At 40.0% G+C, this 25,112-nt stretch overlaps 1 protein-coding gene and 1 long non-coding RNA gene across 2 annotated transcripts in view; one reads left to right on the forward strand and one right to left on the reverse strand.

Annotated features, from left to right (window-relative positions):
* The window catches only part of LOC141569671 (uncharacterized), a 129,981-nt gene extending 110,516 nt beyond the window's left edge, over nt 1-19,465 (reverse strand). The window contains exons 1-3 of the long non-coding RNA XR_012493406.1: nt 19,353-19,465; nt 16,406-16,735; nt 13,831-13,883 (exon numbers count right to left, since the gene is read on the reverse strand). This is a non-coding gene — a long non-coding RNA (uncharacterized LOC141569671). The remainder of the gene's footprint in view (nt 1-13,830; nt 13,884-16,405; nt 16,736-19,352) is intronic.
* A 15-nt stretch (nt 19,466-19,480) lies between these two features.
* Nucleotides 19,481-25,112, forward strand: part of ALG13 (ALG13 UDP-N-acetylglucosaminyltransferase subunit) — a 74,341-nt gene continuing 68,709 nt past the window's right edge. Inside the window, 2 exon segments of the mRNA XM_074323865.1 lie at nt 19,481-19,636; nt 23,013-23,149. Coding sequence (XP_074179966.1) covers nt 19,556-19,636; nt 23,013-23,149 — 218 coding nt within the window. The 5' untranslated portion in view covers nt 19,481-19,555.

Genomic DNA, 25,112 nt, shown 5'->3' on the forward strand with positions numbered 1-25,112 from the left:
ACTCTTGCTTCCTGTGCCTAATACTATTTTAAGTCAATGAAACAGTCTGACCCAGCAACTTTATTACCCTCTTTACAGGATAAAGACATCCACAACTGTGTTTTGCTTACTGACCACCTTCTTGATCCTAGGAATGATTTACAGGAAACCCTTATTGATAATGCTAACTCTTATCTGAAAGATGAATAGGGATATTACCAAGTTGGATATGCAGTAACTTCCATGGTAAACATAAATTTAAGTTTCTTATTTACCTGAATAAGATCTGCTAAACCAACTGATCTAACAGGAGCTTGTAAATGAGCCAAAGATCAAATAGCCTATACTTACACTGACAGTTGCTATACCTTTAGTATAGCTCACAACTTTGGAATGTTGTGGAAGCAGCAAGGCTTCTTAACTTCCTCAGGGCAACTCATCAGAAAGGAAAACAGGTTGCAGAATTTAAATTAGATATCATACAGCAACCAAAACAATGGGCAATTTTCAAAATTCCAGGACAATCTAAGGCTGCCACCATGGAAGCAAAAGAAAATAATTTAGCTGATACTGCAGCTAGACTGGCAGCAATAAACAGCCAAATCATCCAGACTTGAGAATGTTTCTTCTCCCTATTAAATCATAAAAGGCTCTGTTTCATAGTTCCAATGGACAGCTATTGAAGAAGAAAATATGTCAATAAAAGTGGGAAACTTTGACCCAAACAAATATAGCTTAGCATGTACATGAGCTAATGAATTGGGATCTTGGAAAGATGGTTTCATGGAGTAAAGAATATTATCAGAGACCTCTTACTGTAGCTCATAAGATGTATAGCAGATGTTCTATCTGTCCAAAATGTAACCCTGGAAAATCCCAAGGACATTTCCCTTTTCCTTTAGGTCCATTTGAGGTATGGTAATTGGATTTTATTCAAATGCCACCAATCTCAAGACTACAAATATGTGTTAGCCATGATTTGTATGTTGTCTCACTGGGTTGAGATATCCCCTTGCAGGAGAGCAACAGCCTTAATGGTAGGTAAGTTACTTATAATCATCATCATCATCATCATCATTATCATCATCATCCCCAACTGGAGAATTCCCTGTGAGTTACATACTAACTGAGAGATTCATGTCACTGGGCCAATAATATAATCTATTTGTAATATTTGGCTTATTTTACAGCATTTTCATTGTGCTTATCACCTCAGCCCTCTGGATTGGTAGAATGTACTAATAGTAAAGTAAAACTTAAACAGGTAAAATTTCAGAAGCTTTTAATCTCCCTTAGCCAAAAGCTCTCCTTATAGTGCTTCTCAACCTGAGATATACTTTTGGTAAACACAGGCTTTCTCCTCATTAGTCACTGTTCACATTATGCGAAGGGACATTGGAACCAACCTTACTAAAAGTAGACATTCTACATTATCAAAGACTTATCAATTATCTTAAAGAAATTAATAAATTAGTAACTGATTCACTTCAGTGTGCTCCCAGGAGACGAAGACTTCAAAGACCACGACTCACAACTGTAAGGCCTGTGGTGAGATAATGAGACTAAGAGAGTCAGGCGGTTTGAGCAAAGTGAGCGCTTTATTCTATGCTACCACCGGGCAAGCGAGGTTCACCAGTCCGCAGACCGAGGCCTGTGAAGTCGCGCCCAGGGTAGAGGGAGGGAGGCTGTGGGGGCGGAGCCTCAGAAAGCAGTTTCCAGGCTCTCGGCCTCACATAGAAAGGTGTTGGCTCAGGTAGTAAATGGCCATCAACTGTGATTGCATGGCCATCAGCTGTGGCTAGTTGGCCGTCAGCTGTAACCAGTGAGCCACTGGCCACTAATATAACTGCTGTTGCTACGCTAGCAAAAGATGGGGGCTAGCAAGAAGATGGTGGCTGAGCCTGCAAGTGGCGCAGTGAGGGTTGAGAATTGTGTGGCTCCTGTTTCCTGTTTCTCCAACCCAGCCACCAGCAAGAATATACTAGTATGACTCCCCTACCTATGGCTCCGTGGGTGTTCCTTTTTGGCCTCACCATGTCCTGCGTTCTTGTGTGGGGAGCGGGAGCAGAGACCCCACAGGCTGCCCACATGACAAATGGCGTAGCGAGCAGGGTCTCCTGCACGACAGAGGCATATATGCGATTTTTGGGGTGGGGGTTGGCTGAGTGAGGTGGCAGATGAGCAGGCACCCCCAGCGCAGATCGGGCGCGAGCGGCTGCATCCAGAGCTTATTGCACCAGGGTCTGCTGTCTTTTCTGGGAAACGCCAGGGCCCCCAGTTTTTATCATGCGAGGAGGGGTCTGACTTGGCAGAGGGGTATTTTTGGCTTCTGGCCGCTTTGACCATGCCCACAGCTGACCTAACAACAACCAGGTAATTTTGTCCATTGGACATCAATTAAAGACTCCAACCTTGTCAGAAGGGACCTATAAGTGGTTATCAAAGACTCCTCAAGGACGGGAAGCCGCCGACATCAGGGTTAGACAGCTATCCCAAGACATCAAGAAGGCCTGTATATCTACATAATTGATATTGAACTTAAAATAACCATTTGTTTGTCTTTACCGGTCTGCTAAAAATATTAGTAATGATGATAATTATACTTGTTATTTAGGCTTTTCTCAAAACTTGTACTTATATAGCTGAACTGTTAATAATTGGTGAAGGTATATAAGACAACTTTCATATTATCAATAATATTATTTTTATGGTTATAAGATTTAGAAGGAATGTTATTACAGAAGAAAAAAAAAGGGATGTGTGTGTATTTTTGAGAGAAGTTAAAAGGAAGTACTTTGTCCTAGTAGGTTGATGTCATGCGGGGCGGCCTGCGGGGTCTCTGGTCCCGCTCCCCCCATAAGAACGCAGGATATGGTGAGGCCAAAAAGGAACACCCACGGAGCCATAGATGGGGGAGTCATACCGCTATATTCTCTCTGGCGGCACTACACTCTCACTGGAGGCTGGATCCACACTGTCCGCAAACCGCCATCCACGCTTGCCAGCCCAGCCGCCATCTTCTTGCTAGCCCCCATTCTTCTCTCCTCTCTCCTCTGCTAGCGTAGCCACAGCAGTTACATTAGTGGCCAATGGCTCACTGGTTACAGCTGACGGCCAAATAGCCACAGCTGATGGCCATGCAATCACAGTTGGCCATTTACTACCTGAGCCAGCACCTGTCTATGTGAGGCCGAGAGCCTGGAAACTACTTTCTGAGGCTCTGCCCCCACACTCCACCCCTACAGGCTCTCGCCTCACAATCTACGCGACAAGCGTCTTCCGCGAGGGGACCTGTGCGAGGAGCCTGGGGGTGAATGCAATATCCTGGACACAGCCAGGCTCTCTGGGCACAGCCAGGGTTTCTCAGGGCACCACCAGTGCTTCTGGGCACGGCCAGACTTCCTGGACTTCTTAGGGTACCACCTGTCTTCCCGGACACAGCCAGGGTTTCTCAGGGCACCACCAGTGCTTCTGGGCACGGCCAGACTTCCTGGACTTCTTAGGGTACCACCTGTCTTCCCGGACACAGCCAGGGTTTCTCAGGGCACCACCAGTACTTCTGGGCATGGCCAGACTTCCTGGACTTCTTAGGGTACCACTAGTTTCCCCGGGCACAGCTAGGATTTCTCAGGGCACTGCCACTCTCTGTGGGCACAGCCATACTTCCTGGACACAGCCAGGGCTCTCAGGGCACCGCCACTCTCTCTGTGCCTCTCAGGGTACCCTGCTGGAACAACAGCGACTCACAATCAAGGTGCTTACATATTCTCAATGGCGGCCAGTCAAGAGACAAAAGCAAATATCCCCCAGTTCCACTAACAACAGTTCCCAAACAAACAGTCAAGCGGTCCATTAAATTAGGGATGGAAGGCAATTCCCCATAGTCCATAGTCATTCGCCAGGGCTGTCCTGGGAGTGAGGGACGACCGTGACCTCACCCTCATCTCCCACGGAGGACTCAGCAAGCGTTACCTCCTGGGACTATAAGTCCCGCATCCGGGCTGCCTGAGCAGGAACTTCCCCGGCCCACAGGGCTGCAACGACCTTCACTTTCTCCGGCCTGTGCTGGTTGGGGAACCGTCCACATCTTTCCACCTCTCCACGGGGCTTGTGGGGGCAGAGCCCCAGAAAGAAGTTTCCAGGCTCTCGGCCTCACATAGACAGGTGCTGGCTCAGGTAGTAAATGGCCATCAATGTGATTGGATGGCCATCAGCTGTGGCTAGTTGGCCGTCAGCTGTAACCAGTGAGCCATTGGCCACTAATATAACTGCTGTGGCTACGCTAGCAGAGAGAGAAGGGAGAGGGAGAGAAGAGAAAAGAATGGGGGCTAACAAAAAGATGGCGGCTGGGCTGGCAAGCGTGGATGGCGGTTTGCGGACAGTGTGGATCCAGCCTCCAGTGAGAGTGTAGTGCCGCCAGAGAGAATATAGTGGTATGACTCCCCTACCTATGGCTCCGTGGGTGTTCCTTTTTGGCCTCACCATATCCTGCGTTCTTGTATGGGGAGCGGGAGCTGAGACCCCGCAGGCCTCCCCGCACGACAAGGAGATAAACCTAATGTTTGGTAGATAATGTTTTATTACTTTATCTTATTTGGAAATGGTCTAGACATTCCATGAATATCTATCATTTAATTTGTCTAGCAAAACTTTAGTTTCAAGTTACCAAAGAGAATTAAAAAAACATTTTAACATATAATTATCGCTGAAGCACTCATCTAAAAAGAAGCCTGTTATCCTACTTATGTTTATTTAATTTACTTACTCCTAACAATTAAGGTTAGATTACTTATGAAAATTTCAATATACCAAATTACTTTTCTTGCTGACAAATTTTGCAACAGAGAGAACATGAACTTATTTGACTAGCAAACCCAGGTAGAATAAAAGTATTACTTAATGCTGATTATTCTAAAGATATGTCTATTTAACCAAACAAAACTCAAACCAGCTTTAGTATCAAATATTTTCCCAGATCATGTGATTCTGAAAAGCATTTGGGTTTCTCTTATTTTGAGAAATCTCATATAAGCCTTTGTTTAATCTAATTTAATAGCGCTCCTTTTTTTATGAATCAACAATACTATCTGGAGGTAGAAAATACCACATAACACACATAAACATACAAACAGACACAAAAAGAAACCTCCTAGCCTTGAATTTAAAATTACTGACATAGGATGGATAAGATAACATAAAGGAACAGTTGGATCCAAACTGTGTTTATTGCAGACAAATTAAGATTGCCTGTGTAGATGGCTGAAGCTTTGTGGAGAAAACACCTAAGATTTGTATTTGTCCATGGCAAGGGAGCCTTGGAGCCATAGAAGGAGTTTGTGCTTTCAAAAATACCCTAGGTATTTTATAGTAAAAAAACAAACAACTCAATTAAAATGTGCAGAGGACATGAAGAGACAGTTTTCTACAGAGGACATACAGAAGGCAAACAGACATATGAAAAAATGCTCAACCTCACCAATCATTAGAGAAATGCAAATAAAAACCACAATGAGATACCACCTCACTCCAGTCAAAATGGCTATCCTCAAGAAATCAATAAACAATAAGTGCTGGCGAGGATGTGGAGAAAAGGGAACCCTTGTGCACTGTTTGTGAGATTGCAGATTGGTGCAGCCAGTATGGAAAACAATATGGAGGTATCTCAAAAATCTGAAAATGCAACTACCTTATGACCCAGAAATTGTACTGCTAGGTATCTGTGGGGACAGAGCAAGGAGTGCAGTTTCCAGGCTCTCACCTTCACGTGGAAAGGTGCTCACTCAGGTAGTAAATGGCCATCAACTGTGATTGGATGGCCATCAGCTGTGGCTAGTTGGCCGTCAGCTGTAACCAGTGAGCCATTGGCCACTAATATAACTGCTGTGGCTATGCTAGCAGAAAATGGGGTCTAGCAAGAAGATGGTGGCTGAGCCAGCAAGCCGCGGAGGGTTGCGGATCGTGTGGCTCCTGTTTCCTATTTCTCCAACCCAGCCGCCAGTGAAACTATAGTGGTATGACTCCCCTACCTATGGCTCCGTGGGTGGTCCTTTTTGGCCTCATCATATCCTGCGTTCTTATGTGGGGAGCCGGACCAGAGACCCCGCAGGCCACCCCGCATGACAGTATCTATCCAGAGAAATCCAAAACTCTAATTCAAAAAAAATTTATGCACCCCTATGTTTATTGCAGCACTATACACAATAGCCAAGACATGGAAACAACCGAAATGCCCATTGGTATACGACTGGATTAAGAAAGTGTGGTACACTTATATAATGGAATATTATGCAACCACAAAGAAGAATGAAATCTTACCTTTTGCAACAATATGGATGGACCTAGAGAACATTAAGTGAAATAAGTTAGACAGAGAAAGACAAATACCATATGATCTCACTTATATGTGGAATCTAAAGTAAAGAATAAATGAACTAATCAGAAACAGTCTCAGAGACATAGAGAGAAAATTGAGGGTTCTAGATGGGAGGGGAGGTGGGATAAGGGGAAAGGTGAGGGGATTAGAAAGCACAGTCAGTAACCACAAGATTGCCACGGGACACGAAAAGTCAATTTGGGGAATGTAATCAATAATGTTGTAAAGTTTTTGTAGGGTATCCGATGGACACTTGTCTCATTAGGGAGACCACCTCAGGGATGATGTAAATGCCTGATCACTGCACTGTACACCTGAAGCTGAAGCTGAAGAATAATGAATGTCAACTACAATTATATATATATATATATATATATATATATATATATATATATACACACACATATATATATACACACACATATATATAAACATACATATACATACATATATTAAATGATAAATGTCTAACTATTACATTGTTTTGTACACCTGAAACAAATACAAAAATACCCTAGTCTCCCATTTTCTCTTCAGTCTTAGGAATTGGAGATGATAAAGCTAGGTGGGCTTGAATTGCTTCTAGAGCTGCTGTGGGGGCAGAGCCCCAGACAGCAGTTTCCAGGCTCTCGGCCTCACATAGACAGGTGCTGGCTCAGGTAGTAAATGGCCAACTGTGATTGCATGGCCATCAGCTGTGGCTAGTTGGCCGTCAGCTGTAACCAGTGAGCCATTGGCCACAATATAACTGCTGTGGCTACGCGAGGAGAGAAGGGAGAAGAATGGGGGCTAGCAAGAAGATGGCGGCTGGGCTGGCAAGCGTGGATGGCGGTTTGCGGACAGTGTGGATCCAGCCTCCAGTGAGAGTGTAGTGCCGCCAGAGAGAATATAGTGGTATGACTCCCCTACCTATGGCTCCGTGGGTGTTCCTTTTTGGCCTCACCATATCCTGCGTTCTTGTATGGGGAGCGGGAGCAGAGACCCCGCAGGCTTCCCCGCAGGACAGCTGCATTTCTGGTTTGACAAAGATTTGTATGATAACAATTGCTCTCAAAATTTTGAAACTGAAGTGACATCATAGTTTGACCTACCTCTTGAACTACATCATCTCTAATTTGTTTCTTTCCCTCTGGGTATATAGTTTTATTTTAGTTTAGGGAGAGGGTTCAAAATCAAAACAAATAAAATAAATTCCTATCAGGCTCTGACATTAGTTTTTTATTTGGCCAAATTTCTGAGAAAAGTTATTAAATCCTTTCAAATATCTTATCAGGTTTCATCTGGGACAAACAGTAACTACTTCTGGCATTATTAAATAATTCCATGGATCCAAGAGGGCACAAAATGGTTATTAGAGCCTTTTCCTCTGATAGCCAAAAGAAACAACTGACAGACTTCATGTCCCAGCTCCCCCAAAAAGACACAATGTGTATTTCCACATTCAATCAGGTAAAAGAGATGCAATCAATTAAAGTTGACATAACTTTTAAAAATATGAAGCCTGTTTAAACATTCCAATTTTCATAATCTTATCAATCCTTACATTTCCATGTTCTTCTAACCTAATTGTAGCCCGAGTCATGGCTTCACCAATGGGTTTTGGTACTACAGTTCATCAATTCCTGTATCAAAGCGTCCTGGAAATTGCTCTTTTCTATCTCCTGATCATTTTACCCACTCATGAGTAAAAAGGCTTTGAGTCTCCAGCGAGGGGTCAAGCCAAAGGACCCTGGCCCTGTTATCAATCTTTTACTTGATTTAACCAGCCTGACTGCCGCCCCAAGTGATTGGTGGTCAGGTTTCTCATTGTAATTATATCCTTCCAGTCTTTTAAATTTCTCCAAGCTGGGATAAACAGAGCAGACTTGTTTGGGACTCTTTAGTCTTGGGTGACCAGAAGGGGGTCAGTTTGGCCCATTCAGACTTTGTGCTGTATTAAAATCTTTGTTTTAACCCCATCAATGTTTGCTTTATTTAGCCCAGTTAGTTTGTTTTTTTTTCTAATTTTCACAATAGACATTGTAAGTTTAGATGATAATTTCCTTGAGGGATGGCAGCAGTTCTGTAGGACCCTAGCCATAAACAGAGTTCATCTCACATTTCTATCTGGCCATATTTCGGAGTTTCCAACCTCACAGTTACCAAGCCGAGATCTTAGAACATAACAATTTTAGGTTTTCTTCTTTTTTTTAAATTAAAGTTTATTAGGGTGACAATTGTTAGTAAATTTACATAGATTTCAGGTGTACAATTCTGTATTACATCATCTAAAACTCACATTTTGTGTTCACCATCCAGAGTCAGTTCTCCTTCTATCACCATATATTTGATCCAGGTTTTCTTTAAGTAAGATTTTACCATTCTTTTTCTTTCATTTTTCTTCTTATGTGCAGGACAATTGTACTTCCAATGTCCTGATTTTTAGACTAACTGCAAATTTCTGAAGGCAAATAGGGAGGGATCTGAGTGGGCTTTGATTTTTGTCCTAAGTTCTGTCCTTCCATCTTATTAAGATAACTTTTTTTATTAGTTTCGGGTATACAAAATAATGTAATAGTTAGACATTTACACCTCTCACAAAGTTATAACCACCCTCCCCAATCTACTACCCTTCTGACATCATATATAGCTGTTACAATTCCTTTGACTCTATTCCCTATGCTATAGTCCACATCCTGTGAATGAATATATGTGTGTGTGTGTGTATATATATATATATATATGTGTATATAATTATAGTTAACATTCAGTATTATTATATCATGTGTATAATTATAGTTGACATTCAGTATTATTCAGCTTCAGCTTCAGGTGTACACTGCAGTGGTCAGGCATCTACACTGAAGTAGTCTACCATGAAGTAGTCTCCCTAATAAGACAAGTGCCCATCTGACACCCTACAAAATGTTTACAACATTATTGATTATATTCCTCAAACTGTCTTTCGTATCCCCATGGCAATATTGTGGTTACTAACTTATGCTTTCTAAGCCCCTTACCTTCTCCCTCATCCCCACCCACCTCCCATCTAGCAACCCTCAGTTTTTTCATCGGTAGACGACTGGATTATGAAACTGTGGTACATTTATACAATGGAGTATTACTCGGCCATAAAGAAGAATAAAATCTTACCATTTGCAACAATATGGATGGACCTAGAGAACATTATGCTAAGTGAAATAAGTCAGACGGAGAAAGACAAATGCTATACGATCTCACTTATATGTGGAATCTAAAGAACAGAATAAATGAACAAACTAATTAGAAATGTTGAGGTTTTTCCGGCAGACCCCCCCTAAAAGCTCAATCTCCCCCTTATTGGACATGTCCCCGGCAAGCTCCCCCTAAGAGCTCTGCCCCCTCCTCTTCCCATACCTTATCAGAGATGACTCCTACACGCAGTATAGTTAGAGGCCTCCCTGTCAAAACAAAGTTGAGGGATCACAGCTGCTAGGGACAGATCTCCCTGGCACCCCAGCCAGACTTCCCCCCCTCAACCCAGAGGCCTAAGCATATAAAAGTAAAACCCCTGACCCCAGTCAGTGCTCAGTTCTTTGGGAAATATCCCACTGGGCCCACTAGTGTAATAAAGCTGAGTTTTCCTTGCCCTCTGGGTGCTGTTTGTGTCTCTCGGTCCTCACCGATATTCTGCAACAGAAACAGTCTCAGAGTTATTAAGAGAATCTTAATGATTAGGTATTATGAGAGCTCTCTAAGAAAAAAATTTTTTTTCAATTTACTTTTTCCAATTAAAAGGATCCATTGCCTGGCCTTGATGATAGGATCTATAGCGACTCAAACTAATACAATGGATTCAAGAGGCATTTCCAAAAGAGAATGCAGAAAGATTCCACCTTTGCAAGATAAAGTTTACTCCCAGAGGTAACCTAAGAAAGATGGGGAGCCCTGTCTTTCAACAAGTGTTCCAAAACTCAGGGAATCACGTGCTTTCCCCCCTTGAACAGAATACAGCTAAGATTCCCTAACCTTGGATCCACAGCCTGTTTGGCTGCCCGCCATATGCATATGTATCATCCAGCTGGCAGAGACAATAGGCCAGCTCTGGGAGGAATGTGATAGCCACAGGAAACTCCCTTGAGAGCTTGTCATGGCCAGATAGAGAGCAAGGTGTGCCTTGGCAAGTGCACCCTCTGGATGATAGAGGACAGAAAGAAAATATTCTCACTATTGATAAGGTCAAGCTCTCAGGACATATAACAAGATGAAAGGAGAGAAACCAGACAGAGACAGAGAAAAACAAACCCATGAGTACTCATACCAACTAAGCAAGAATTGTTAGTCCAAAAAAATAGTTTCACAACTATTTTCTCCTGCCAATCTAAATTTAAGAGAGAAAAAGATTCTTATGACTTTTGTTACCACTGGTTCTTGCAGACAGAGATCTGGAGGTGTTCTGACAAGGTAAGAATCCTTATCTTCTGCTGGCCTATGTCAGGTGCCCCAGGATCTCCTCATCTGAGGCAGCCTCGTGGGGAAGTGCAGGTTTCCAGCCAGTGAGTTTATCTTGTTCACAGCACCAAATGTGGGGGGGAGGATCAAACTTTACTCTATCCCCAAGGATCTTCTGGCTGGGCTAATAATCAAATAGACATGAGACAGATAACAAGAGAAAATGACCAAATTTAATACATACGTATGTATGGGAACCCCACATACAGGAGAGTCAAAAACCCCACATGCACGAGAGGTTCAGAAATAGAAAGGGAACACGGGTATATACCGGGGGTGCCAAAAAAATGTATACAAGTGGACACTTTGGTCAACGTTGCTCAAGCAGTAGTTTGCTGAAAATAGAAGTGTCTAGACGCTGATGGTAACCACTTTGAGCACCTCTTGTAATTGCAGAATTCAAACGTGACTTGTATTAATCTTTTGTTATCGGTATATATTGAGTATTACAATTAATATAGTTTTCCTTTCTTAAAATGTGTATACATTTTTTGGCACCCTCTGTATGTAACATATCCTGAGCTAGGGATGAGGTAAGGTGCCTTGGTGGCTTCCAAAGGTCGTTGCAGGATGATAAGAGCAGACCTTTAGTAAACAGAAGTTTTCTCTGTCCTATTCGTAGGTCAAAAGAAGTTATTTCTCATAATATCTTATGGGCAAGGCCTCTAATTCAAATTCTAGGTAGTTAAGTGGGGAGGGGCAGGAGTTTCTCTTGAGCCTACAGCTAAAGTTGCCCTTAGCGCAAAAACAATCTGCATATGACAGAGGCACATTTTGGGGTGACTAGTTCTGGACCCTCACAATACTCTTGGATAAATGAAGCTCTTCACTATACTCACTAAGGATCTTGAAGAAACTAGGCAACATAGTGTGAATTTTCTAAACATCAGTACTCAGTGATGAGTAACTGAAAAAGGTGGTTAGAACCTGAGCTTACATACTGTGTTTCCCCAAAAATAAGACCTAGCCAGACAATCAGCTCTAATGCGTCTTTTGGAGCAAAAACTAATATAAGACCCGGTATTATATTACTTTATAGTATAGTATAGTATAGTATAGTATAGTATAGTATAGTATAGTATATTGTATTACATTATGTTATAGTATACCAGGTCTTAAGACCCGGTCATGTTAATTTTTGCTCCAAAAGAGGCATTAGATCTGATTGTCTGGCTAGGTTTTATTTTTGGGGAAACACAGTAGCATCTTAACAAAAGAACAATAACTTTTCAGAGAAGTGACAAGACAAAGGAACAGGACTTTGAGTTTCTCCGGTAGCAAATTGCTGGAAGGTAAATATATGGGAGAACTACTGGACCATAAGGACTAATTAGTGGTCATGTAGATTTCTCTGATGGGACTCCAGGCTATAAAGGGTCTAGAGTTGTCTCTAGTGGTTAACTTCTGCCTTTCCTGGTACAGAGGGGAGGGGTACACCTTTACAAATACTTTTAAGCAAATAAGGGGAGAGCAGACAGTTTTCTTGTTTCTGAGGCTTCTCAATTGCTACCAGCTCAAAATAATCCTTATGTCAAAGTGCCATACTTTGGGATGGCATATTCTGCTACCCTTTAACATTAAACCATTTTCTTTGTGGTTCTTTAAAAATTTCTTTATGGTTCTTTAAAAATAGTATAATTTTTAATCCCAGATTTGACCAGTGGAGCCAGAAAACAATTATTTTTATGTCCCTAAAAGACAATTTCCATCAATAATATTTTGGAGGGGGTGGAGAAAAGGGAGAGTAAAGTTTTGGCAACTTTTTAAGAACACAATAGATTCACAAAGCAGTTATTAAAAAGAAATGTTTTATAACATGCAATTTCTCAGCTTTGATAAAAGATATTTACTATAATAAGATACACAGAAACCATTGATGAATTATAAAAAATTAAAGAAATAAACCTAAACAGAATAGTTAGGCTCAAGGATTCTATAATATGCTGTGTTTAAAAAGAAAAAAAAACACTTCTAGTTTATCATCTTTTAAAAATTATATTGCTGTTGTGGGGGTTCAGAACGAGCCACCCCAAGATGTGCCTCAATGGTATGCAGATTACTTTGACCTTAAGGCAGTTAAGGCTTTAGGCTCAAGAGAAGCTTCGGCCCCTCCCTTTATCTACTAACTATAAAGTAGGGCAGACTTCTATTTATTAAATGTTTGTTCTTCTTAACATCCTGGAATGACCCTTTGAAGCCCCCAAGGTGCATTACCTCATCCCTAGCTCAGGATGTCTCATATACCTCAATTCCCCTTTCTATCTCTGAATGAACCTCTTGTGCATGTGTGTGGTTCCTGACTCTATCTTATATATGGGGTTTCCATACATATTTATGTAATAAATTTGTTTATTTTCTCTTGCTAATCTGTCTCGTGTTTATTTGATTATTAGACTAGCCAGAAAACCCCTGAGAGTAGAGGAAAATTTGTTCCTCTCCCACACTGCTACTGCTTTATATTATAATGCAGATGTCACTACTGTAGGCTCATCATTAAAGGGCAGGTCAGCATAGTGGAGAACACTTGACAGGCATCTGGAGGGTTGGGTTCAATCCTTAGCTCTGCTATTATTATTAGCTCTGCTATTATAATCTTGGGAAAAATCACAATCTACTTGAACCTCTGTTTCCTATCCATAGAATAAAAAGAATGGATTCCATGGTTTCTTAATTCTAAAATTCCACAAACCATTGATCAGCCTATGAACTAAAAAGATAATCTATTGTTGGGATAGAAAAGGAACCATATTTTATTTATTTTGTATTCCCCACAGGGCTTAGCATACTAGCTAATAATTTAACTCTTTTTACTTCAATAAACATTTATTGAGTATTGTCTAGGTTCTAGGGACATCACTAAATTCTAGGAATTCACAGATGATTTAGACATGGTCCATACCTTTTAGGATTTTACAGTCAAGAGGAAGAAAAAAGTATATAGGTAATTTAAACATCAAGAATTATGACAGAGGTAGATAAAGAGTAGTATTTGCATATAGTTGTCATACCTTATGAGGGTCAAAGAAAGGCTTCCTGCAGGAAATTGCACTTCTGCTGAATCCTGAAGGATTAATTAACCATATTGATGACGAGGCAGAGGAAATAGCAAGAGCAGAAACAAAAAAATATATAAGACGAATATGAATAAATTAATATGGCATACAGTCATTACAATTCCTTCTGAATTATTTAAAAAATAAAATAGATCTTCAGTTAAATAAAATCAGTATAAAACCACCTTTATCATAAAGATAACTAATGCTACTTTGTTTTCCACATTTCCTTTAGAGTCTCAGCAGTAGCTGCATGTTTATTTTATCTGGGCAAATATGTATGACATTTCTTCTAAAATGCGTATCAGAAAATCTGGGTCTCATATGTCATGAAAACATGTAAAAGATTTTGAAAGGGAAAAAAGAAAAAAAGAATTACTGGGTATTTTATGGAAGGCTAGGCATTGTCTAGCACATCCTTACTGGTTATCTGATTCTATATTGGTCTGTGCCTTTCATTGGATTAAAAAGAGCCCTGGAAAACTTGTCTTAGTCCACTTTTAATCGTCTGACAGTTACTCTAAGTGATACAAAACTCAGATGCCTGAACCCTAAAGTCTATTCTTTGAAGTGGCCATTGTGTGTAGTACTTGGGACAGTCCTTTTCCATGAGGCTCTGAGATTGTTCTTCGTTGAAAATACAAACTCTGGCCTGTAGTTTATAGTAAAACCTTCAGGTAAGCTTTAGACTAAAACAAGAACATTGAGAAAGTTAATGGCTGTGGTTAATTTATTATCATTGCCAATTCTATCTTAATAGAGAGGAGTAAAATTCTTTATGGGAATCCAGGCATACCTCGGAGATATTGTGGGCTGGGTTGCATCCAGACCATCACAATAAAGTGAGTATCACAATAAAGCTGATCATGATCATCTTGCTGGTGGAGGGTCTTGCCACCCATTTGTAAAAAATGCAACATCTGTAAAGAACAATAAAATGAGGTATGCCTGTATAACTATTTCATAAGAGTTTTGATGAGGGTTACCCCTGAATATAAAACAGAATTATGAACAGGGAAGGTACTGACAAATCACCAGGAATTTCCCATAAAGCACACAATTTCTGAAATGTTTATATTATTTTACCAAAACAAACTTAATTTAGGGAAAGCTAAGTGTTTCTTTTGATCTGATGATGATCTTCTCAATTTTATAACAGTAACACATTAAACTAACCTAATTATTTCCAAAATAAACTTAATTTAGGGAAAGCTAGTGTTTCTTTTTATCTGATTGATCTTCTCAATTTTATAATAGTAACACATTAAACTAACCTAATTATTTCCAATATCACTTTTTATAAGGTTACAGAGCACATCTTTGTGATTCCAGAGGCCCTCTGAGAAATCTTAGTTGTTTTATTTAAGAAGTTTTAGTTTTAGGTATAAAATATATCCTGAAAATTTTATTTTATTTGTTCTAAATTTAGGAACTGATTTTGGGAAGGAGTTGTCAGAGATTTGTGCACTTGACTAGACAGGATCATGAGTGACTGAGAAACAATACTTCCATGTCTGTTTAATCAAAGTACAAATAAAGCATTTGAAAAGAAACAGAGAAGGTAACACTATTTTAAGTGAAGAGTCTATGTTCTATGGAGTTTTTTCCCCTTAAATAATCAAGGACATAATAAAGGCAACTTATGCATCATCACTGCACTGTACACCTGAAGCTGAAGCTGAAGAATAATGAATATCAACTACAATTTTTTATATATATATATACACATATATATGTATATATGTACGTATGTATGTATATATGTATACATACATATATATGTATATACACACATATATATATGTAGTTACAAGAAGTGGAGTACAGCATTAGGAATAGAGGCAGTGGAAATGTAATGGCTGTGTGCGATGTCAGAGGGGTAGTAGTTGGGGGGAGGGGGTTATCACTGTGTGAGGGATATAAATGATAAATGTTTAACTATTACATGTTTTGTACACCTGAAACTAATAAAAACATGCTAAAAAATAATAAAGGCAACTTAAATCATAGAAAATAATTTTTATAAGACACAGAATCTCTACTATCTAGGCAGAATACACATAAGGTAAAGAATAACCTTTCATATTGTAGGTGGAACTATTAATAAATCAAGGAAGGAAGACCACTTAAACTGATGTACTCTAAACATTGTAATGTATTTCATAGCTTCTTTTCAGACTCAGGTATTATAAACCAAGTCAAATAAAATTCACTTTCTAAGTATTGTCCTTTTTTATACTCTCTCATACTCTTTTCAATGATCTGAGAGGTGAAATGATTTGCATAATAATACTATGATGTTATCTCGCTTTTTGACTCTTAACCACTTCTGAGCATACAGTGGCATTTTCTAGAGGCTCTGTGATGTTGAGACAGGTTAATTAGCATGTCGTTAGGTAGACAGGAAGGTCCCCAGCTGAATAAACAAAAAAGCAGCCTTATCCTGAAACTCCAGGTTCTGGAACGTCTCCTTTACTCCAGGACAAAGATATGAGACCGCACCTTGAGGTTAATAAATTATCTCAAATACCTTTTGGTTGGACAAAGGAGCAGATCTGATAGGTAGGAATGGGTTATTTCATTAACCTCTTCAGGATGGGCAAACAGGATAAACCTGATTGATGAATTCAATTAGAAGGTTCCAGCCTCCTTCCCCAAACAGACCAGGGAAGGTATAAAAGTAAGAGCTTTTGCCTCAGTCACTGGGCTTCCCAGTTTCGGGTTCTCCCTCCAGCTCTGGAGCTGCAACCTCTTCTCCTGTCTCGAATAAACCATCTTCCTTTACAACTGTTTGCCTCTCCCTGGTCCGTGTGTCCATTCTTCGGCTTCACTAGATATGATCGCGGCCCACATCCAGAAACTGTGGACAGATCCAACATCATTTACATCATTTGGGGACTCACGGAAAAATATTCCTACATCAATGTGTGGTAATACAATGAATTAAATGTAAAAGCAGATAAAAGGATCCATATTTTTTCCTGTTAGCCCATATAAGTAAAAGACATTTGCAAAAATATCAAACAATGCTATTCTCTTCATGAAAATTTTTGTTTTAAAAAATGCATTTTTTTCATAAAAAGTAGATTATGTTAACATGCATGTGTTCATCATTGCTACTTTCCAATGAATCAATAAATATTTTTAAATATTCTCATTTTTAATCTTATGGTAAATGGTAAATATTAATAGTTGTAACTCACACTGCATCCATATAAACGAAAGCACTTTGAGGTTCTCAATCAATTTTTAAGGGTATAAAGGAGTCTGGAAACAAAAATGCTGCTTTAGGAAAAGACTATTTTCTTTCCTTGAAAAACAAAAGCACATATATAGTTGTAATTCTCTTGTCACTTCGTCAAGAGCCGCACCCACCCATATTAATTGTAACTTTTAACCAAAGTGACTAACTTCTAATTTAAAGAGAAAGAGGCAGCGTTGATGGTTGAGAACTGTCTGGCATATACAAGCATGTTAACACACTAGCAGAGCTTAATACACACGACAAAACTTTCTATAGCCATAGAAATCCCTTTTACAACCTCCTAAAGCAGGAAAAATGAACACATTCATTACACAGTTCAAGATACAGCATCTCTATAGCATTTCAAAATAAGAAAAAGTATATAAACTTAAAATTATGCTTAGTTTAACCCAATGTTTCAATATTCTGTTTGACTTAAAAAGTATCTAGCTGCATAATGATTACCCATTAACTAACTCAATTTAATGTCAGTGCACGACTTTAAGTTGTTTAAAGATCTTGGAAATCATCTTCAAACTGGCATACTACAAAACATAGTTGCTGTTAAAATAGTTTGTCAGAATACTGATTTAATGTGATTGAAAACAAATTTACATTTTTCATAATCATAAACATTTTTAGAAGTAATGTTAACTTATTTGATCAGTGAACCTGTGTAAGTTTAGGAAACACACACCCAAATGAATAAAACGCACACTTGTATTACACTTAATACTGATCAGAAAAAAGACTTAATAGCCAACTATAATTTATTATATATATATGTACATGTATATATATATGTATATATATGTGTATATATATAGTCACAGGATGTGGAGTACAGCATAGGGAATACAGTCAACGGAATTGTAACAGCTATATACGATTTCAGAGGGGTAGTAGATTGGGGGAGGGGGGGCTATCACTTTGTGAGCTGTGTATATGTCTAACTATTCCATTGTTTTGTACACCTGAAACTATTAATAAAAAAGGAGACTTAATTGCCAAAATTTTACATTATAGTTACGTGATCTTGGATTTTAAAACATTTCTGGATGCGTATCTGCAAGATGTTTTGTTAAAGTCTAGCACATTTAAAGTACTAGAAGTTTAATTTTCTTATTTTATGGGAATTTAAGAGCAGTTAATTTATATGTATGTTTATTCTTGCTATGAGTTAATCAGAACAGTGCTCCTTTAATTTAACATCTTGCAGACATAGGAAAAGATTTCACAGACACAAGAAAAGGTAAGAGTATTTTGGAATATTTTTGACCTTGTATTTCAATAAATGATTCCTCTTATTGGGCAGAAAATAAGATTATGCTTATGTTTTATTATTTAACCATGATCTTTCTACATTTATGGTTATTATGAAACTGTAGTTTCACTGTATCATTAATTCGTGAAATTTGGTATCAAGAGAGGGATAACAACTTATGACTCCTCAAAAAGACAATTACCCACGCTACAAGACTTAAAGGAAAAAGTTTTTCTTTTTTTTTCAGGCTATGACCTAGGCCTAATTTAACTCCTTTTCCTCCATAAAAGAATTTCTTCTCACAGCTTCCCTTCTGTATATAACCAAGCAAGGCAAAGCATAAACATAAGCTAACGTGAAATTTTAAGTAGGAAACACAGAAAACAAGAGCCAGATAGAGCGAGCAAAGATCTTAAATAATAGTGGTAGGGGAAAAAAGGGGAGTATATCGAAATCACCTCTCCTGTACTTGAGTGCCTAAGTGTAACATACGCTCTTTATGCTAATATAGAATTTTATATTTCATTATAATTTAAATTTATAATTTTACATTTTAAATGGTTCAACGAGTTATAGCATTATAGATAATAGGCTTCAGGCCCTAACGCCTCTATTTTACACACAATGTTTGTTAATGGAGGTAACTGTCTTGCTGCAGCTTCCAAAGAGACCCCACAGAGCTCTGGCTTCTTGAGAACCACAGATGGAAGAGCCCAGGCTAATGAGTGATTTTAAGAGGGCACTTTTTTATTTCACAGGACCTCAGCAGACTTGAAGTGAAACCATCGCTCAGATGTCTATGCCTTGGCAAAACGTGGTAGCAAATAAAGAATCCCGGACTTCTATTATTAAAAGATCTGTGGTACCCAACCAATGATACCAACAAAGACAGGATAGGGTGTCAGGTTTCATTATTATTTTTTTTAACCGCTACTTTTGAAAAAAATAACAAACCTATCAATTCCCCACCTCATTGTGAGGGCCGGGTGAGGTCCTACCACGCGGTTTCCAACGCTGCTTACAGATAGGTCGTTCGTAGTCTTTGGCTCCACCTCCACCCCGGCGACGCAAACCGGGTTCCGCCGCCCCCACCGAGATGGGCCGCAGCAGCCCCCGCGGCCTCCGCTACGTCACATCCGGCCCTTGTGAGTCAGGATTTCGGAACCCTCGGGATGAAGTGCGTGTTTGTTACTGTGGGGACCACCAGCTTTGACGACCTCATTGCGTGTGTGTTGGCGCACGACAGTCTGCAAGTGAGTGGGTGAGGCGGGTGGGAAGGCTGGGCTCGCCGCCCATAGTTCGCCACTCGCCGCCGCCATCCTTACCGTCAGTCTCGGTAACCTTGTCGAACCGCCGCGCTCGGAAAGAGCCCCCCCCCCCAGCCAGACCTCAGGTGCCGCCGCCCCTTTGCTGGCTCCTCCCCGCGCCCGGCTGGGCCCTCCTCCGGCTCCTCTGCCTGCTTCCCTGCTGCCTTCCCGGGCCGCTCCTCCCCGTCCTTTCTCCGGCTCCTCCTTTCTCCTGCTTTTCCCTCGGATTCTCCGCCTCCGCCTCCCAGTCCCCAGACTTCGCTCCTCCTTCCTGCGTCTCCGCCTCTAGGCCCTGGCCCGCCTCGCCCGCTGCTCCTCCGGCCGGCTGTGGCGGCGAAGTTGGCGCCAGTCGCGTGGGCGGGCTCCTTCAGGTCCACGTGGGCTCCACCCGGCTGGAGTTAGCTTGTCCTGTTCGGCGGGCCGCCCCCGCCCAGCCTGCGTCTTTCGGGCCAGCCAACCGGCATCCTCCAGCGGCGTGGTGTCTCCTCAGGGCTCGTGGCCCGTCTGGGAGGCATAACCACCTTGTTAGTTGGTCTCCCCGCCCCCCCCCCCCCGGTTTTTGGCGCCTTTTCCAGAATCTTCGCCGGGTCTCAGATTTCTTGCGGGGCCAGTTTTTCACGACTCGGTGAGCTGGGTCGCTGAGATCCATTAGGACTAGTGAGGTACCTTGTTGGAGCCCGGGACCGTGAAAAGGGGGCATTTTTGGAAAATTACCTGAAATCGGCTACACTTAGATTATTTGGCAGCCCGTGCTTCGATCTGAACACTGACTTTAGGGTTTGTTGTTACTGCTGTTTTTACAGTAACCTATTTAAAAGGCCCGCTTTCCCCCACACCCCGTTTCCGATCATTAAGAGCCTTGGTTACAACCTACTCATCCTACAAATAGGTAGAGGAAAGGTGGTACCAGAACCCTTCAGTACTGAGTCATTTACTCTGGATGTTTACAGGTACAAGGATTCATTGAAAGAAGACCTTGAGAAAGCAGATCTTGTTATTAGTCACGCAGGTAAAGTTCTTTGGAATCTTACCATTTGGGTTTTGATAGACAATAAATAACAAACTTGAACCTTTTTGGAGTACAATAAAATCACTAGAGTAACTCATAGTAGTCCTTTTGAATATAACACTTATTTGACTATAACAATTGAGAATATCATTGGACAGAAAGTATTTCTTGGTGGTAGAAGGATGTGAAATTAATCACTGTACCACAATTTTACAGGAAGAAACCCTAAACACGGACAAAATGATCTATCCAGTGACATGTGTAAAGAGTTGTCAGTTGAAGTTAGTATCAGGGGTTAGATCTGCAGTAATGTTCGGCCATCTAGTAATTTGGTTGGGTTAGTCATGGAGAAACTGGCTTTGAAAGATGTTTTACATTTCTATTAAATGAGAATGTGAAATGAATGCAGTCAAAAATATTCTATAACAATCACATTGCATTGCCTGCTCTTCAGAGAACCATCCTGAACTAGTTAATTAGACTGCCAGTACCTTCAGAAGAACTGCTTTTGGGGAGCGTTCCAATTTTGACTGCTGGATAAGTGAGGGAGGAAGTTTCGTGGTCCCTAAAAAGCCTCGTTTGGAGAGAGAAAAGTTATTACAAATAGGCATTACTAAGAAATTGGTGATTAGAAATGTATACGATAGTAGATAACAGCTTTTGGTACTGTTCTATGTGATTTGTGTATATAACTGGTTGAATCATCCTAAACAATCCTATGAACTAAGTATTATTAGAATCTCCTTTTTACAGACGAAACCGACACAGAGGCTAAGTAACTTGTCCGGTTAGTAAGTGGTAGATAGATAATGGTCTGATGCTGAAGTCTGTGTTCTTAACTACTACCCTAGAATTATTTACCCAAAAAGGATTTGTTTACTCACTTATCAGTCACCTTGGTCCCATATAAAGTGTCAAATGATTTTAGATTTCAAAGTTGATTTGACCTAAATATTGTATATGTGCACATTTGTGGAGATTTACCTCTATGTTTGGAATGGTACCTCACAGGCAGACTCATAAGGAGTGGTCAAAATTTTTCTTTATTGGTGCCTGTCACTATTGAAGGCTTGCTTTTTCTACTTGTGTTTGAATAGACGTATAGTACAGTTTCATGTACAGTATGTTGAACTTGAATTTTATTTGGATTCGAGATCCACGCCCAGGGCGTATTACTAGAGGGCAAGTGGCAAAGCAGTGAATTATAGATCATAATATTGTTGGCAGTGTTAAAAATGTGTTTTTCAAGTCAGGTTTGTAACACATACTAGAGAGCAACTGGTAACTACAAGGTGTCACAAAATAGAGTGAATTTTTAAATTAAAAAAATTATTACAGTAAAAGACACATTGTCATTAATCCCCCTCAAAATACTCCCCCTCACTTTGAACACACTTATCCCATCGTGCTTGCCACTTTCTGAAGCAGTTCTGGAAGCCCTCTTAGGTGAGTGTCTTTAGTTGCACTGTCGTGGCTGCCTCACTTTCATGAATGGATTCAAAATGTTTTCCTTTCATGGTCATTTCGACTTTGGGGAAGAGCCAGAGGTCTCACGGTGCCAGATCCAGTGAATAAGGTGGATGAGGACACACCATAATGTTTTTATTTGACAGAAGTTGGCTGTGTACCAGAAGCAATGTGTGATATGGAGCCTTTCCGTTGTGATCAAGAAATACGGTGAATGCTGCCGTTGAGTGCCATCCAACGGAAAGGCAGGGATCTTCAATACAGGAAACGGTACGTTGAACCTTAGTAATGTGTGACAAGTTTCAACTTGTTCGTTGTAGTCAGTCGGGTTTGAGCTAAGGTTGAGAGAAGGTGTGTTTTAAAGTGTGCTGCAAATCATCCTTAATCATGACAGTGCTCCATTTCACACGTCATTTCTGGTATACAGCAATTTCTGTCAAATAAAAACATCCACCTTATTCACTGGGTCTGGCACCGTGCGACTTCTGGCTCTTCCTCAAAGTCAAAATGGTTCAGGACATTGAGGCAGCCACCACAGCACAACTAAAGACACTCATGGAAGAGGACTTCCAGAACTGCTTTAGAAAGTGGCAAAAGTGATGGGATAAGTGTGTTTGAAGTGAGGGGCAGTGTTTTGAGGGGTATTATTGCAATGTGTCTTACTGTAATAATCTCTTTTTTTCACCATATTGTTTGAGCACACCTTGTACTTTTGGCATTTTGAATGTTTAATTAAAAGTCCTGGTTTATAGTTCTGCCAACTAAGTTTTCCATCTTTCAAGTTCTAGCACAAAGCTTGGTGGAGCACCTTTATTTAAATTGTATTAACAAGTTTTATTTTTATAGGTGCAGGAAGCTGTTTGGAGACTAGAAAAAAGGAAGCCACTTGTAGTGGTTATAAATGAAAAGTTGATGAACAATCATCAGCTGGAATTGGCAAAGCAGCTACACAAAGACGGGCATCTCTTCTACTGTACCTGCAGGTATACTAGAGACTGATTATTTGACTTCTTGCCCTAATTCCTCCCTAGCTGTTCTTACCCACCTACCTAACCCATCTGTCTCTTTGACCTCTTATCTTCTCGCACTTATCAAACGTACTTTGATTTTCTCACCTGTAAAACCCTCTCATTTTTTTTGTCTTCCACTTTGACTGTGATCTCTGTGTTGCATTTCTTTCTATGCCTGTATCATTGCATGTGAATACTGAGCATGTGCATGTGTGTAATGTATGTTCAATTGCATGCTCAAGTGTCCGAGAATATAATTTTTGAGTTATTCAAGGAAGTCGTTTGCTTATTTTTAATTCAGGTTTTGCCTTCAGTAAATCCACTGGAATCTCTAAATTAAATTTACTCATTCATTAATTTAACTATAGCTAATAGGTGGCAGGCATTGTTTTAGGGGCTGTGGGTACAGTGGTAAACATGAGATAAAATCCCATGGTGCTTATGTTCTAGTTGTGGGAGGTAGACAGTTAACAGTTCATAAATAAGTGATCAAGATAATTTCACATGGTGAAATGTGTTATGAAGAAAATAAGGCAGGGTGATGTGATAGCTTGGGTGAAGACTAATTAGATAAGATGGTCATGGAAGGCATGACAGGGTGTTAGGACATTTGAGTTGAAACATGAATGACAAGAAAGAGCCAGTCATGTGAAGCTCTAGAGGCAGAAGGAACAGCAGCAATTGCAAAGGCCCTAAGTTGGAAATGAGCTTGGAGTTTGGTGTGTTTGAAGAACAGAGGGAAGGTTATTAGTGTGGCAGGAGTATAGTGAGCAAGGGAGAATGTAGTATAAGATGAGACTGGACGGGGATAGCTCACGTAAGAGTGATTTAATTCTATGTTTAGTGAGAAGTCACTGGAGTATTTTAAGCAGTGGAATTACTTTACGGTAAGGGGAATTATTTTCTAGAAGTACATTAGAATTCAACAGGAACTGATCAACATCACAATAGAAGGATGAAGAAAATTGCTGGTTTGTTTTCTGTTAATTCTTCTTGAGACACTAGAAGCTTGCCAAAGGGTCAGGTCAGTAATTCCCAATTGTTTAACTTTAAAAGCTATCCTAATTTGACGTTTTAAAAAGTAAAGACTTCATAGAAGAATTGCAAAATACATAATTTTTTACATTATAATAAATTCAAATTAATTTGAAAATAAAAAAAAAAAACTTTAGAAGGTATCGGCTAGAACATAGTAAGCTTTTCTTTTAATTTGACTGCGTCTGTCTCTTAGGCACTCAGTAAGTACTTGTTCATTCATTAAATATTTGTTGAGCACCTATTATGTGCTAGGCAGTATTCTAGGCAGTTAGCATATATCAGTAAACAAAGCAAAGATTCCTGTTCTCATTGAGAGGAGATGGATTCATTGATTGTTTCAGGAGCAATTGTTGATGTCCTAACCCCTATAATGATGGAGGAGAGGGAATATCAGGGTGGCTTTGTAATATAGAAGCCCTTCTTAAAACCACTGTAAGTTGGGGAGAATCTACGTAATCAAAATTATGTGGGCTTCAGATAATGTGCAAATCTATCCTTGGGTAATTGAGATTATTAGGGGTTAACATCATTTTTTAAAGAGGAATAAACTCTAATCTTCCTAACTGTTTTTTGCAAGTCAATTTGTTACGTGGCTGGTTTAATTAAGTTTTTGAAGTAATAGTTTCATGTTGTAGTTTGGAACCTTATTTCCAACATGCATGGTGATTGTACATTGTGTAATTTACATTGGATTTGTGATAGTATATTACAGCAGAAAAAAGTTACTTCACAATCTTCATGCATGGTCTAGTAGTCTCCCCAGCTTAATTGTTCTTGTCTGGCAGCTGTAACTTTTGGTTTCGTTTATTCTGTTTTCATAAATTAATTAATTTTGCTTCAATTTCTATCTGCCCAGTCCTGACAAGTGTTCCAAACCCATGTGACCACATCTTTTCAT

This window comes from Rhinolophus sinicus, chromosome X (assembly GCF_036562045.2).
Source record: "Rhinolophus sinicus isolate RSC01 chromosome X, ASM3656204v1, whole genome shotgun sequence".
In the NCBI taxonomy this organism is placed as follows: domain Eukaryota; kingdom Metazoa; phylum Chordata; class Mammalia; order Chiroptera; family Rhinolophidae; genus Rhinolophus; species Rhinolophus sinicus.